This window comes from Salvia miltiorrhiza, chromosome 4, assembly GCF_028751815.1.
Source record: "Salvia miltiorrhiza cultivar Shanhuang (shh) chromosome 4, IMPLAD_Smil_shh, whole genome shotgun sequence".
NCBI classification, from domain to species: Eukaryota; Viridiplantae; Streptophyta; class Magnoliopsida; order Lamiales; family Lamiaceae; genus Salvia; species Salvia miltiorrhiza.
The window spans coordinates 51,245,480-51,259,425 of NC_080390.1; the positions used below are offsets into that span (position 1 = coordinate 51,245,480).

General features: G+C 37.2%; 3 protein-coding genes and 1 long non-coding RNA gene across 5 annotated transcripts; 1 reads left to right on the forward strand and 3 right to left on the reverse strand.

The window, feature by feature from the left end:
- The first annotated feature begins 936 nt into the window (after window positions 1–936).
- LOC131020373 (uncharacterized) lies at window positions 937–1,511 on the forward strand. The gene is made up of 2 exons (XR_009100680.1): window positions 937–1,013; window positions 1,112–1,511. It is a non-coding gene; the product is annotated as an uncharacterized LOC131020373 (long non-coding RNA).
- On the reverse strand, window positions 1,479–2,559 carry LOC131020372 (uncharacterized). 2 transcript variants are annotated; one of them, XM_057949139.1, is made up of 3 exons: window positions 2,405–2,559; window positions 2,126–2,329; window positions 1,479–2,043 (listed from the first exon to the last, which is right to left on the reverse strand). In XM_057949139.1, the coding sequence occupies exons 2-3, from the start codon at window positions 2,138–2,140 to the stop codon at window positions 1,588–1,590; spliced, it is 471 nt and encodes a 156-aa protein (XP_057805122.1). In that variant the 5' UTR covers window positions 2,141–2,329; window positions 2,405–2,559; the 3' UTR covers window positions 1,479–1,587. The 2 variants fall into 2 exon arrangements, with proteins under 2 accessions (XP_057805122.1, XP_057805123.1); XM_057949140.1 differs by having other exon boundaries at window positions 2,126–2,317; window positions 2,405–2,529.
- Window positions 2,144–5,963, reverse strand: LOC131023578 (uncharacterized). The gene is made up of 5 exons (XM_057953122.1): window positions 5,892–5,963; window positions 3,967–4,803; window positions 2,584–3,885; window positions 2,447–2,512; window positions 2,144–2,329 (listed from the first exon to the last, which is right to left on the reverse strand). Exons 1-5 carry the CDS (start codon window positions 5,907–5,909, stop codon window positions 2,144–2,146), a joined length of 2,409 nt encoding a protein of 802 aa, XP_057809105.1. The 5' UTR covers window positions 5,910–5,963.
- A 1,239-nt stretch (window positions 5,964–7,202) lies between these two features.
- Window positions 7,203–8,108, reverse strand: LOC131023579 (putative pentatricopeptide repeat-containing protein At3g13770, mitochondrial). Its single transcript, XM_057953123.1, has 3 exons — window positions 7,701–8,108; window positions 7,457–7,642; window positions 7,203–7,346 (listed from the first exon to the last, which is right to left on the reverse strand). Exons 1-3 carry the CDS (start codon window positions 8,106–8,108, stop codon window positions 7,203–7,205), a joined length of 738 nt encoding a protein of 245 aa, XP_057809106.1.
- Between the last annotated feature and the right edge of the window lie 5,838 nt (window positions 8,109–13,946).

The window sequence follows — 13,946 nt, forward strand, 5'->3', positions numbered from 1 at the left end:
CGAGCCACTGAGATGGTTTATGGTCGACATGATCAGTCCTTCGAGATGCTGCCCAAGTACTTATACATGTTGAGACAATCCAATCCCGGTTCGAGGGTGGAGTGGGAAGTTGACGATGATGGCCGATTCAAACACTTATTTGTTGCTCTTGCAGCTTCGGCTACCCCTTTCATGTTCAGCTTACGGCCAGTGATTGTCGTCGATGGCACACACTTGAAGGGCAAGAATAGGGGTATTTTGTTTGTTGCAGTGACGAAGGACGGCAACGAGAGTTTGTTCCCACTCGCGTATGGTGTTGGCCCGAAAGAAAACGATGAATCGTGGAGTTATTTCATGTCACGCATTCGACGTGTTTATGGCCAAGCCGATCCACTTTTGATTGTCTCTGATCAGCATATCTCCATTGCCAATGCTATCAGGAATGAGTTACCAAATGCAACCCACGGCCTATGCTACTACCATTTGCAAAATAACCTGAAGCATTACGGTAAGGCAGTGGTCGAGGTGTATCGACAAGCTGCATTTGCGTAGGAGAAGTCCGACTTCAATAGGGCTTTGAACGCCCTGAAGGTTATGAAGAGAGCCGCGTACGATAAACTAATGGGGATTGGGCCGGAGAAGTGGGCTCGTTCGATGTGTCCTATGCCTGTGCGACGCTACAGTTTTATGACATCAAATGCTGCTGAAGCTTTTAATTCCAGATTGTTGTGGGCAAGAAGACTTCCTATATGCTCGATGTTAGAGGCAATCAGAATTGTTATTGAGAAATGGTTCAGCGAGCGACTAAGGGCTGCACAACAAATCGAGCAAGGCTTGACTGTTGAGGCTGGTAAAAGGGTAGCTATTGAAGTCCAAAAAAGTCGTCGATACACTGCACAAAGGTTGAGTGGCATGAAGTATAAGGTGCAAACTGCTGACAGAAGCTTCAAGATGGATCTAGAGAAGAAAAAATGCGAATGTCGAGTATTTCAGCTAGACCAACTGCCCTGTTCTCATTCAATCGCTGCAATAAGGTACGATCATGAAATGATTACTGTCGGGTTCATTGAAATGTAAATATGTTCTAATGTTCGTTATATTGATTACTATCGGAGTTTGTTTGTTTTTATAGTGAAGCCGGTGATACGATCGCGGAGTATGTAGACTCGTACTACACGAATGACTTTCTTATCGATACTTACTCTCGCGAAGTTAATAATCTCCCGCCGAGACGCCAGTGGTTGGTTCCCGAGCACATCGCTGAGCAGGTTGTATTACCTCTGATTGTAAAAGGTCAAGCGGGGCGCCCAAAAGAAGGTAGACATCGAGGTGGTGGTGAAGGCACCAGCACACAAGCCGATGAGTCTTCTAGTATCAGGCGTCGTAAACCAAAGAAGTGCAGCATCTGCCATGAAGAAGGACACAGCAAGAGAACGTGCGCTGGCAGGGCGACTGAGCCCAGGGAGTAGTGGGATGTATTTGTGTGCTGTAACAGTTAATGATATTGATTGAATTATCTTATTATTCGATAAGCTGGAATGATTTACAGGAAATAATGCTCGTTGAATAACCAAATAGAAGCACACATTAATGTAACAATATACAAAACTATGCAAAACCAAGTCTAGTGATACGATGTGTCCTAGTTTCACACAACGAAAATATAGATCTAGCAATCTTGGCCCTGTATGCCGCCACGTTGTGGTTACCCCACTCAATGGATGGAGAGCCAGATATCAGTCGTTCTGCATACATGCAGACGAAAGGCCCGCAGCTGACAGAGTCCTGCTGGTGAAACTGAACCTCCGCTGGAGCAAACACCGCCGTCATAAGTGGGTACTTCTCCTTTGCCACTGTCGAATCAATGGATGTGTCGTCTAGCCACCTCGCCAACTGAAGGACAATTGGCAACAATCTCAGTAAAGGCAGTAGTTCACCAACTCGACCATCCTGCTGTCGAGGTGATAGCTTGTGGAATACTGGGTCATAGACCTCGCAAACCAATTCTCCTAACCGGATCCGACATAGGACAAAATGGTGGCCAATTATGACTGGCATGAGAACCTATGACAAACTACAATGAATTGATAAGAAACAACATATAAAGCACAAATGACTAATGACAAATAATTGTTTAACTGATTACCTGTGTGGCATCCATCCATCATATATGACCAGGAGGAAGTTCATGGCCCTTAACGGCTTTTCCACGTATTTGGCAGAGCCAGTCTATCCGGGGCTGCCAACCATCAGCTACTGCTCCATGCGTCAATATATGATACTCCTCTGGAGTAAACTCACTTCTTGCCCACTTCTCCAATAGAGCGTCCCACTCGCCCTGGAGGTATATCTACAGATCAATAGAAGTAATTAATAATTTATATTCGCACCAATGAAAACATACAAATAATGAAAGTTTACTTACAAACCAATCCGTGTCTAATATGATTGTGTTATTCATATCTACGTCATCCAGTAAATCTGCTGAAGCTCGAAGTCTATTTCTCAAGCTTAAGAAATACAAGTCAATATCCTGCAACAAAGTTAAAATCAATAAGTTAGTAGAAAGTAATTTAACAATGTTAAAATCAATAGATTATTTACCCCAATTGTGAATTCCTGGCTGACATTATCCACCCGCGCGAAGTCGTCGTACTCCCGCAAACCACCACTTGCCTTGACATAAATCTCACGACCCCTACCCTCTCGACACCTAGCCATCCACTTCTCATAATGGTCACTGCAGACTTGTGTCACTGGACGTGGCATAACCCAAGGCGATCGCTGATAGTTAGACGGACGCCTCACCCTCTGACTGCGACGCGGGGGCTCTGCTGGCGGCTGCTCTGCCGGCGGCTGCTCTGCTGGCGGCTGCTCTGCTGGCGGCTGCTCTGCCGGCGGCTGCTCTAGGTGCTGCAGCAGCAGTACCTGTGGCTGCTCTGCCTGTGGCTCAGGCTCCTCTGTCTGAGCCTGTCCTGCCGAACTGGACTGTCCCCACTCATGTGGTGCAATAGAAGTGAGCGGTTCAGCAAAGAATATCGGGGTCTCTGTTCTATACTGCGGCTTCAAGAATGGGGAAGACCAATGAGGGTAGACCTGGGTCGACCAGTCAAAAGTCTGCTCCGCCGGTGTGTAGTCGCCCTGAACAGACTGATTCATGGCCCGCCACTGCTCGTTGTAATCCTGGGTCTCTGGATGGCGTGGTTCCTCACCGTGGGGGTCGTCGTCGCAGGAACGTGAATGACGAGCCGGCTCTGAAGCGTCGGGCCCTGAAGCACTGGGTGGAGGAGACCGTCGCTGTGGAGGAGACCGTGGCTGGTAATCATCAGGGGACCGTCGCTGGTCATCATCATCAGGGGAGTCGGGCACTCGGAAATGTTTGCTCTTCTTGCACCTATCCTTTTTGCCCTTGCTCTTCAATTTCTCCACGAATTTGCCGAAGGCCTTCTTAATCTCCTGACGGATCGTCTTCTTCACCCACTTACGATCCACCTCACCCTCGCTGGGACTGGATACAGTCCGAGATCCGCTCGACGATGAAGAAGTATGCGGAGCTGGGCGCTTGCCCGGATCTACTGAATGACGAGCCGGCTCGTGGGGTCGAGCATCCCTCACAGGGCGCTTGCCCGGATCTACTGAATGACGAGCCGGCTCGTGCTGTCGAGCATCCCTCACAGGGCCCCGGACACTGTGACTGCGAGTCGTACGAGGCTGTCTAGGTACATCCTCCTCGTCCCCGCGCTCCTCCACAACACGGGCTCCGGTGCCCTGTGGAAATTGGACACCCCGAGCTAATGGGTTGTCGGGGGGCCTGAAGCTCACCGAGAGTTCGCCCGGTGTCAGCGCTGATATGAAGTAGTGACTCGACAGATCGTCAGCATCGGGGTCCAGGGGCATGACACCACCCTAGAAAGCAACAAAGATAATATATTAGAATATAAGTAAAACCAGTAACGGTGTGGAGGATAATCTTAAATAACTGATTACCTGTCCCTCGAATAGATCGCGCAGACCGTGAAGCTTCGGCTTACCCCTGAAAGTCCATCTCAAACACCGAGGGTGCGCTGTCGGATCACCGCTAGATGCTGCGACCATGTGTCCGAAGCCCGGGACGCGCTCCAATGCCCAGACATATAAAGCCCACGAAGGACCGTAGAAGTGATACTTCTCGCCCTTTCCTGTCTCTCTCGTATAATGGCATAACATCTTATACGAATACGCGCCCCAGGGGAATCTATCAAATGCAGCCAGATCATCCACCAACACCCAAAGCCACGGCTGTACCCGCGCATCCAACCCAAGAACAAGGGTGTGAGCCACACACACGAGGACAGCACGAAGGTACAGGCTCCCATCCTCATCATCCACTCGACTATCCAAATCGCACACGCGTTTGATGAGCGACTGTATGGTCATGCTTCGCGTACCGCAGAATCGTCGGTATGCCTCCACGCGACTGCAGTCGTGCTGTAATGTCGCATCGAACCTCGATCCCCCGAAATTGAGCCCAGTCACTAATGCGTAGTCCGCAGGGGAAAATCTGACTCGTGCTCCGCACAGAAAGAAGCACATCTCATTTTCTTCTGACACAATCTGCCTCGATACAATCTGGTGTAATGCTTTATTGCTCTTCGCGCCGGGCCTCCAATCAGTGAAATGCCCAAAACATGATGCTCTAAATCTTCCCAATAAATCTGAATTGCACTGTTCGCCGACCACATTTAAAGTTTCAACCAGCTCCGGAAAATGTGAATCCCTATAGTAGGTGCTGATAGCAACCTCCGTCTGGTCTATAGTGTCGCGACGAAGATATGGGACATTCGCCTATTCATTTACAAAATGAATACCATATTAAATTCAGTAAAAAAATTAAAAAATAATACAAATAGGCATAATTAAATAACTACAATTTAATCAATACCAACCAATTTAATTAAACTGCAATTTAATACTAAATTCAGTAAAATTCAGTAATATTAAACTGCAATTAAATTCCGCAAAATATTAAAATTCAATAATTCAGTAAAATACTAAAATTCGAGAAAAATAGTCAAATTCAGTAAAATATTAAAATAGTAATTCAGTAAATTCAGTAATATTAAACTGCAATTAAATTCAGTAAAATTCAGCAATTTAATATTAAATTCAGTAAAATTAGTAATTCAGCAATTTAATATTAAATTCAGTAAAAATTCAGTAAAATATTAAACTGCAATTAATACCAAGCAATTTAATTAAATTCAGTAAAATATTAAAAAACGGCAATTTAATTAATACCAAGAAATAACAGTTTCATTAATTAATAATTCAACAATTATAATTAAATTAAATTCAGTAAAATAGTAATAATTAACGTAAACATACAGATACATGGAAAAAAGTATTTTATACCTAAATAACAACTATCCGGCCGGCGAAGTGTCCGGTAAAATGAATCCGGCCGGGTACATTTCAGATTGAAACTGTCCCGGCCGGACTCATTATTCCGGGCATAGTGCCGGCCGGGTAGTTGTTCTATCGGCATAAAATACTTTAATTTATCAAATCGCACAAAGCCCACATACACAATGCAATTATAATTACTTAAACAAATATTTCAGATTGAAACAAATTCAGTAATACCCAGCAAAACTCGCAATAATAATTACTTAACCAAATATAATTAAATTAAATTCAGTAAATTACTAACTGATTAATATAAACATACAAATAATTAAAATGGAATATTTTATGCTAAAAAACGATCGGTCCGGGCGGTGAAGTTCCCGGAAAACTCAATCCGGCCGTATATTTCATTTAAATAATGAATTCGGCCGGACCGATTTATCCGGCCACTTCACCGGCCGGACCGATCGGTTTTTAGCATAAATTATTCTATTCTATTCAATTTCATGAAAATTAAAAATAAAAACCTGTGAAGAAGATGCCATTGATGAGTACGACGTGCTTCAATATTTTGAACTCTCTCGGTGGGTAAAAAAAAGTGAAGAAACCGATATGTGTGGTGAGTAAAAAACCCTAGTGAAGGAAGGTAAATATAGTGGTGTTAAAAGCTTCGAAAAAAATGTGATTGAAGCCGATTGTATCGGCTTTATGTCTATCAAAAGAGAATCAAATTTTTTAGAAAGATATTTTTGACCTTTATGTATCGGTTGTTGCAAAATTCACTTGGTAACATGCATGATATTTTGGGTAACACGCATGCATTTAATTGGGACGGATTTTGAGTATATATATATATATATATATATATATATATATATATTTTAAATTTAAAGATATGGATTAATTAACACGATATATATAGTGTTATATACTATATATCAACATTCAAGAATAACACAATATATACAAATAATTTCAAAGAATATATGTATTGAAATTAAGATATTAAAGGGAAAAAAAATAAAAAATTTAAGATAGATACGCATGGATATATATTATTAGCTTCTTGATTTTTTTTTTATGCAATTGAATAAAATATAATATGTTATGCCTAAATAATATCTATCCGGCCGGTAATTTTCAAGGAAAAATGTATCCGGTCGGGTCATTGTTTTTCTGAAATGTACCCGGTCGGATACATTTCTCTGGCCATTTCACCGGCCGGATCGATGGTATATCAACATAAAAGTGTTTTTTCTATCTATTGCTATCTTTATATTAATTTTTACTATTTTGCTGAATTTAATTTAATATATTGTTTAAGTGTTAATTAGTGTCCGGTCGATAATATTTACACTTTAAATTATCCGGTCGATAATATATATACAGTTTAAAAAAATCATATCCGATACTCAGTGTGTAATCATTTCGGTCAACATCACAAATTATTGTACAAAAAAGCATTGGAACTTAAAAATGTGTAAGATTGTGTAAGAAGACCGAAATGATTACTTAAGATGTTGACCCACTCAAGGGTTAATTAGTAATTTAGGGCATGGATAGCTTTGTATGATAAGGGTGGGCATTTTTCAAAGGGTTAAGGTGCAGATAAGCCCCTGAAGTGTGAGCCCTTAGAGCGATTTACTCCCTTTACTAACTGTGTGTGCAACTTACCCCCTAAACTACCAAAAATCGCACATTTAACCCCTTCTTGACTAACACCGTTAGTCAACGTTAGTTAGTAATTTTTTCTTTTGTTTTTTTAATTCTAATTGTGGGGCCCACCTTCATTTCTTCTTCTTCTTCTTCTTCTTCTTCTTCTTCTTCTTCTTCTTCTCCTACGCTTCTTCCTCCTCCTCTGCCCTCCTATCCACCGCCTCCCACCCCCACTCCTCCAGGAAAATCGCCGCCGCCCTCCTATCCATGAAACAACATCTTTTTCTCCAATACACCTGAACGCCTTGTCGGATTCTTGAAACAAACTAAACTTGGAGTAGAGTGTAATCAAAACATTCCCAGAAAATGACGTGCAGTCAAGCCCGAGCTTCACCATTTGACAGTTTAGCTGCACGACCGTTGATAAACCATATACGGTTTCACCAGCCCCTAATAATCCTGCGAAAGTCAACCGGTCAGGAAGCAGCCCCCGTCTAAGCAATTCCACAAACAACTCCATTCCCTTCTCTTGGAGCTTGCTTTCCACTAGCCCAGTGATTGCAATGTTGTAGGAAACTAGAGTTGGCTGAACAAAGCTGCTATCGCAAAACGGATAATGCATCTGCACACATGCCGCATTTCATGTACACCAAAAGCAGTGAATTAACAACGAAACTAACGGAACAATAGCTCAGCTTAAAGGCGAGCGCATGAATTTGCTGCCCGAGATTCAAGTCCCTTGAGCGGGCACAAGAGCTAAGAGCGCTCGAGAACACCGAGTCATTGGGCTTAAAATGCTTGTGCATTTCGCTGAAAAGTTGAAGCGCTTTGTGGGGGGTATCCCAAAGGTTATAGCCAGATATCAAGGCGGACCAGGTAACCAAATATCTGTGCGGCATTTCGTCGAACACCTGGTGGGCCAGGTGAAGAAGTCCACATTTGGCGTAGAAATTGAGAATGTGATTGCACATGGAGGTTTCTGCTAGTCTTCCTGTCTTGATAGCTGCAGCGTGGAGCGAAACCCCACGACTTAATGCCTTGGCTTTGGCGCAATGGTGGAGAAACAAACCAAGATTTTGTAGCGTCATCAATTTTCAGACGACAAAATTTGATGCTGAAGATGAACACCTCGAAATGTACAACGTAGAATTAAGAATTTCAGATCACCCAAATATGACGGCGGTGGATAAGAGGGCAGAGGAGGAGGAAGAAGCGTAGAAGAAGAAGAAGAAGAAGAAGAAGAAGGTGGGCCCCACAATTAGAATTAAAAAAACAAAAGAAAAAAATTACTAACTAACGTTGACTAACGGTGTTAGTCAAGAAGGGGTTAAATGTGCGATTTTTGGTAGTTTAGGGGGTAAGTTGCACACACAGTTAGTAAAGGGAGTAAATCGCTCTAAGGGCTCACACTTCAGGGGCTTATCTGCACCTTAACCCTTTTTCAAAATATGAATAAGGAATGGGGCACTTTTGCCTATTAACACCATTTTAAAATTGGAATATAAAGATATATATATATATATATATATATATTATTCTTAATTAATAAGTGCACTGATAAATAAAAATTTATTCAAACCCTACAAATTAAATAAGGACGTGTAAGTGAATGGACTATACATGAATATATGTGATATTAGTCTATATGTATTTGGACGATGGAGTATGAAAAGTCCATAGCAAGCAAGGGCCACTTGTACCAAAAAAATCCTCATTTCTTGTGATGACGTGGCAAGACATATACCACACGTCACATCATACGGTCACGTATATATTTCGATGCTAAAAAATTGGACTCGCCCACATTGAAAAGTAGTTGTGTATCAATTTGATGAAAATTAAAAGATGTGATAATATTGAAAAAAAATCAAACATTGTTACATTTTATTATTGTTTGTCAATATGATAAAATAAACTGTATAGTTTGGAGGAATGAATGGTTTCTGCACCAAATGGTCCCCAATCTTACAAGCTTCCCAGGAGCACAAGTCATTTATGAAACAATAGCATGAAAACCAACTTATCATACAATTTTCTTTTTCTTGATTAAGATTTATAAATAAACAGCAACGCTTAAACTTAGATGTCAAAGAATATTTATATTTCATTGACGAGCTCCAAACTTCACAATAAAAAATATTGGCTCCGTCCACGAAATGAATACCTATTTAGAAGTGACACGAATTTTAAAAAATTGATTAAGGGTGTTAAGGAATCCATCTTTATTGTGAGTGTGATGTGTGGGGTACACTTATAAAAAAAAAATGAGTACTCATTTATTGGATAGATAAAAAAGAAAAGGGATATTTACAGTAAAATACATAGCTTTCAACAAATTCTGATTTTTCCCATCATCTTTAGAATTTGAAAAAAAAATACACAACTTTTCAATTTTTTTCACGAGTATGAAATACTAATCACTATTTTTATAGTGACAAAAATTGCAACTAACACAGTGTAATTGTAACAAATAAACAGTAACTGTAGTGCCCCAAAATATTTTTTTTAACTACGAATTTTTTTCTCTTCTTTAATTATTTTCAATAATTAAATTTTAAGTCTTATAAGTCGCGCCTAGATATTGCATGAGCATGAGCATTTAATCATTTCACGCATTTATTATTATTATTCTTTTGTTATAAGTTACTACATATTTAAGCCCAAACAATTATATTTTTATTTCAGCCCAATTCTTTTTTTTTTTTTTGAGCCCAAAGTAATTTTTCTCTAAAATTTTCAGCACCAATTGATTGAAAAACCCTAGTCCACCTTTCCTTCTAAAGCTAAATGAAGCTATGGAAAGATTTATTTGATTGATCTCTCTCCTAAAATAAACCCCTCACCTCTAGTATAAATAGGTGCTCTTCCACATCTTTTCTCTTCACACTGAATTCAAATCACCAACTTCTTCTCTCGGTGAGGTAACCCTCCCGCAACTCTCTATATTTATTTTCTTGTACCTCTTCTTTTCTATGGCAAAAGAAATGACATTACGGTTGCTTCTGTTCCCACTCCATATTTTATTTCGTATATATATATTAGTGTTAGAGTTGTACTTTTTATAAATATATATTTATGCATATAGGGTAGTGCAGCTTTTGACATTCATTTCACTTTATCGAAATATATGTATTAATATGTGGTGTAGTACAAACATATACTCCTATAAAAATCCATATCATCAATTTTGTGTTTTCTTTTGGGTTTATCGAAACTTGCACTATTTGTTACTATGTGTTCTAATTAGATGCATGTTTTATGTTTAAAATATATTATTCATAATGACTTGTAGTTACTTAAATGATTTTTATTTATTTTTAAGTCTAATATATATGTGTGTAAATATATATATTTCTATTATCCAAAATTCTCTATTGTTCAATATATGTATATATATATTTACGTTACTGTACTCACATTTAGATAAGAAGTGGCCAATATCTTTTCCTTTTTCAAATTCTATTAATATATTTAAATGACTAAGAATTTGGATATGTTTGTTACTCATGTATATTAGATATGCATATATATGTTTAATGTTTACCCATTGCATGATGATGCGTACATAGCTTATACATATATATATATATATATATATATATATATAATATGTAGTCCTTTTCTTTATTTATTTAAGTAATGATGACCATATATAAGTCTTCCTCGTTTATTTATGTTAATGAGTTGAGATTATTATTCTATCAAATACATATTATAAATATTATATATGTTTTAGTATTTAAAATATTTTTTTAATTGCATTTATAGATCCATCTTCACGTGCATTCATTGGTTAAACATATTTTAACTATGATTTCATAATTCATTTTAGGAACGGCGCGCAAGACTTAATCTTTAATTACTTTACACGTGTCAAAGAGAAGTAAAGGTGGGGTTATAACGTTGCATTTAACATTTATCCTTATTATACGTTTTACTCAATTTATATGTGTGAGAAGCAGGCAGAGCCTCCGGGCTATGAGACAGAAAGTTATAGCCTATGGGCTATATGAGACACAAAGTTATAGCCTACGGGTTATATGAGAAAGAAAGTTATAGCCTACGGGCTATATGAGACAGAAAGTTATAGCCTACGGGCTATATGAGACAGAAAGTTATAACCTACGGGTTATATGAGAAAGAAAGTTATAGCCTACGGGCTATATGAGACAGAAAGTTATATAGCCTTCGGGCTAAGAGACAGAAAGTTATTGCTTTCGGGCAATATGAAAGAGCAGACAGTTTTTATTGCACTTATATTTTGTTGTGATTCTTATAATATGGATAAATGCACCCCACTGAGTTTATTGTACTCACCCCAAAACAATATCTTTTTCAGGAGATGACTCGGGCGATGAGAGGCGGGGCGAGTGATGGTCAAGATAAAGAAGAAATAATGTTTTATTTTCAATTGGAATAAAGACTCAGTTTATGATGTTTATTTACTTTTCTCAGTTGGATTTGAGTTTTAGTTATTTAAGTATTGAAATCTTATTATTTTTATTTAAAGTGCATTTTATTATTTTAAAGAAAATTGGGGCGTCACAGTAACCGAGTATTGCATCCACATGAACTGATAAGCGAAAATACTCTAAGTAATCATAATAAAACTCTTAACAATATTTTGGCAAACATAAATAAGATAAATGAATAAAAACTATTGTCAAAACAAAGCAAATAAAACAAGAGAATAAATCAAATAATAAAATACTCTAATCCTAGGGATGTACTATCGTTAATCAAACACGCATTCAACATATTAATTCAATTACCAATTTTAATCCAGTCCTGATGAAATATCACTATATTATTCATAATCTTCTCTAACAAAAATCAATTAAAGTAGATTAATAAATTCCCTATACCATTCAAGTCAAGTCTCAAGGGAATAAATTAATTGTCAATAGTATACAAAGAATAGCTTCCTATAGCTCACATATCACATTCAAGATTCAAGGGAAAACTATATTATGCATTCCTAAATCGGCCGAACAATTATCACATTTAAGACTCAAACTGTACAGCTAGACATGTAAATTATTGTTTCGGCCATATCTTTCTCGTATGAACTTCGATTTACAATACCTTTGCGCCCACAAACTCGTATCGCCATGATCTACAACTTTCATTAAAACAATTCTTCCAAATTCGGACTCAATATTCCTGTAAATTCCATCAAAGTTCGAGCAAGTATCATATTTCACAAGATAAAACAATTTAAGCATAAAACAATCTTCAAACACTCAATTCCTCATAAAATTGACATCATAAGAACATTAAAAACAATGAAAACATGAGTGTTATCAAATACCCCCATATAATGGCAAATTTTAGGACTTTTGACTTATATTTTTTAATACCTAAGCGTGAGGGATAATAAATGTGGCATAATAAAACTGATGTATTTGTGAATTAAAAATCTCTCATGTTTAAGTATCAAAAGATCTAAGTTACTAGCCCTAAAATCAACTTCTATTTGGGGATATTTCATGCTTGTGGGAAAAATCAGAAAAAATTGAAAGATGCTGAATTTGTTTTCAAATTTTAAAAGTCATGGAAAAAATCAGAATTTGTTGAAAGTTCGTATATTTTATGGCAAATATCTCAAAAGAAAATATGGATACTCATTTCGTGGACGGAAGAAGCACTACATTATAAAATATCGGTGAATTATCTCAGATAACATAATATCTATCTAAATTTATAAGTTTTACAAGATTTTTAAAATATTGTAATTACAAATTCATCTTCTGATTTGCACTCCCAATTTTGCACTAATAAAACTTCGTAGTTTCAATGTTAAAATGACATGTTTAATTAATTGTAACCTCTTTTTGTATGCACTTAGACACAAGCGCAAAAAAAGAAAAAGAAAAAAACCTAATAAATATAGCAGTGCAAAGAGCCAGAATATAATTTTTGTCACGTTATTTTCTTATCACACATGCAGCACAACAACATTGATGAGTGCAGACAATTTCTAATTTCCAGTCACTTGTCATATTGCTTAAATGAAACAAAAATATCTAATAATGAGTGTGGGGTGAATTAATCAGATCATAAAAACTACCAAGAAAGTTTTTACTTTACGAATCAAATGTAAAAACAGTAAGCACTCAAAATTTGTAAAGAGTATTTTGACCGTTTCAATATATTTTCCTTATCTTTTGAAATAAATTCGTGGACTCCATCGACAAGACTAAAATAAAATAAAATATGATCTCACAGTAGTTTATTAATTTATTTATAATTAAATGTTTGATTATATATGTATATATAGAAGACTTAGCTTAGTCAATACTCAATACAGCTGCTGGAATCCAAGACTCCAAGTCAATGTAGGAAACATCATGGGGTGTGTATTATACATACATGTGCAGTGAAGTCAGTAACAGATGTGTGGATTTTTATTTTTATACTTCGGCAAGAAGTAGAATTTTGAAGTTTAGAGCATCAGCATTAATTCAGCCTCTAATTGGCTCATATTTCGGATTCACTTATAAGTCAATTGTAGTACTAATTTAGTTCATCATATTAATTTATATAAATTAGTTTTGAATTTTTGAATTTTTATTTAAATTTAAATATGAAAATTATATAAATTTAAATAAGGAAATTACGTAAATTTAAAAAATGAAAATCACACATCTCCTGCTCCCCTTCGTGTGAGGATTTCGACGACTCGTTGCACATGTATTTTGATATGCTTCAGTGTTATTCTTGATATATCCATGAAGAGAATTTTATTGTCCATTTGAACAAAATTTTTAGATGAAGAATGAATTTGAGAGGAATGAATGAAATAAATTGAGATGAAATGGTGTAGGAATAGTGTAGAAACGTTGGATTTACATGGATGAAATAATAATAATAATAATAATAATAATAATAATAATAATAATAATAATAATAATAATAATAATAAT

Excerpts from the sequence above, each read along its gene's own strand:
- LOC131023578 (XM_057953122.1), bottom strand. Across the intron at positions 3,886-3,966 it reads GCGATCTATTCGAGGGACAG|GGTGGTGTCATGCCCCTGGA; the intron begins GTAATCAGTTAT and ends GTTGCTTTCTAG. Across the intron at positions 2,513-2,583 it reads GCCAGGAATTCACAATTGGG|GATATTGACTTGTATTTCTT; the intron begins GTAAATAATCTA and ends ACTTTGTTGCAG.
- LOC131023579 (XM_057953123.1), bottom strand. The coding sequence starts at position 8,108 with ATGACGCTACAAAATCTTGGTTTGTTTCTCCACCATTGCGCCAAAGCC. Across the intron at positions 7,643-7,700 it reads TTAAGCTGAGCTATTGTTCC|ATGCATTATCCGTTTTGCGA; the intron begins GTTAGTTTCGTT and ends GCATGTGTGCAG. Across the intron at positions 7,347-7,456 it reads TATTAGGGGCTGGTGAAACC|TTTGTTTCAAGAATCCGACA; the intron begins GTATATGGTTTA and ends CTCCAAGTTTAG.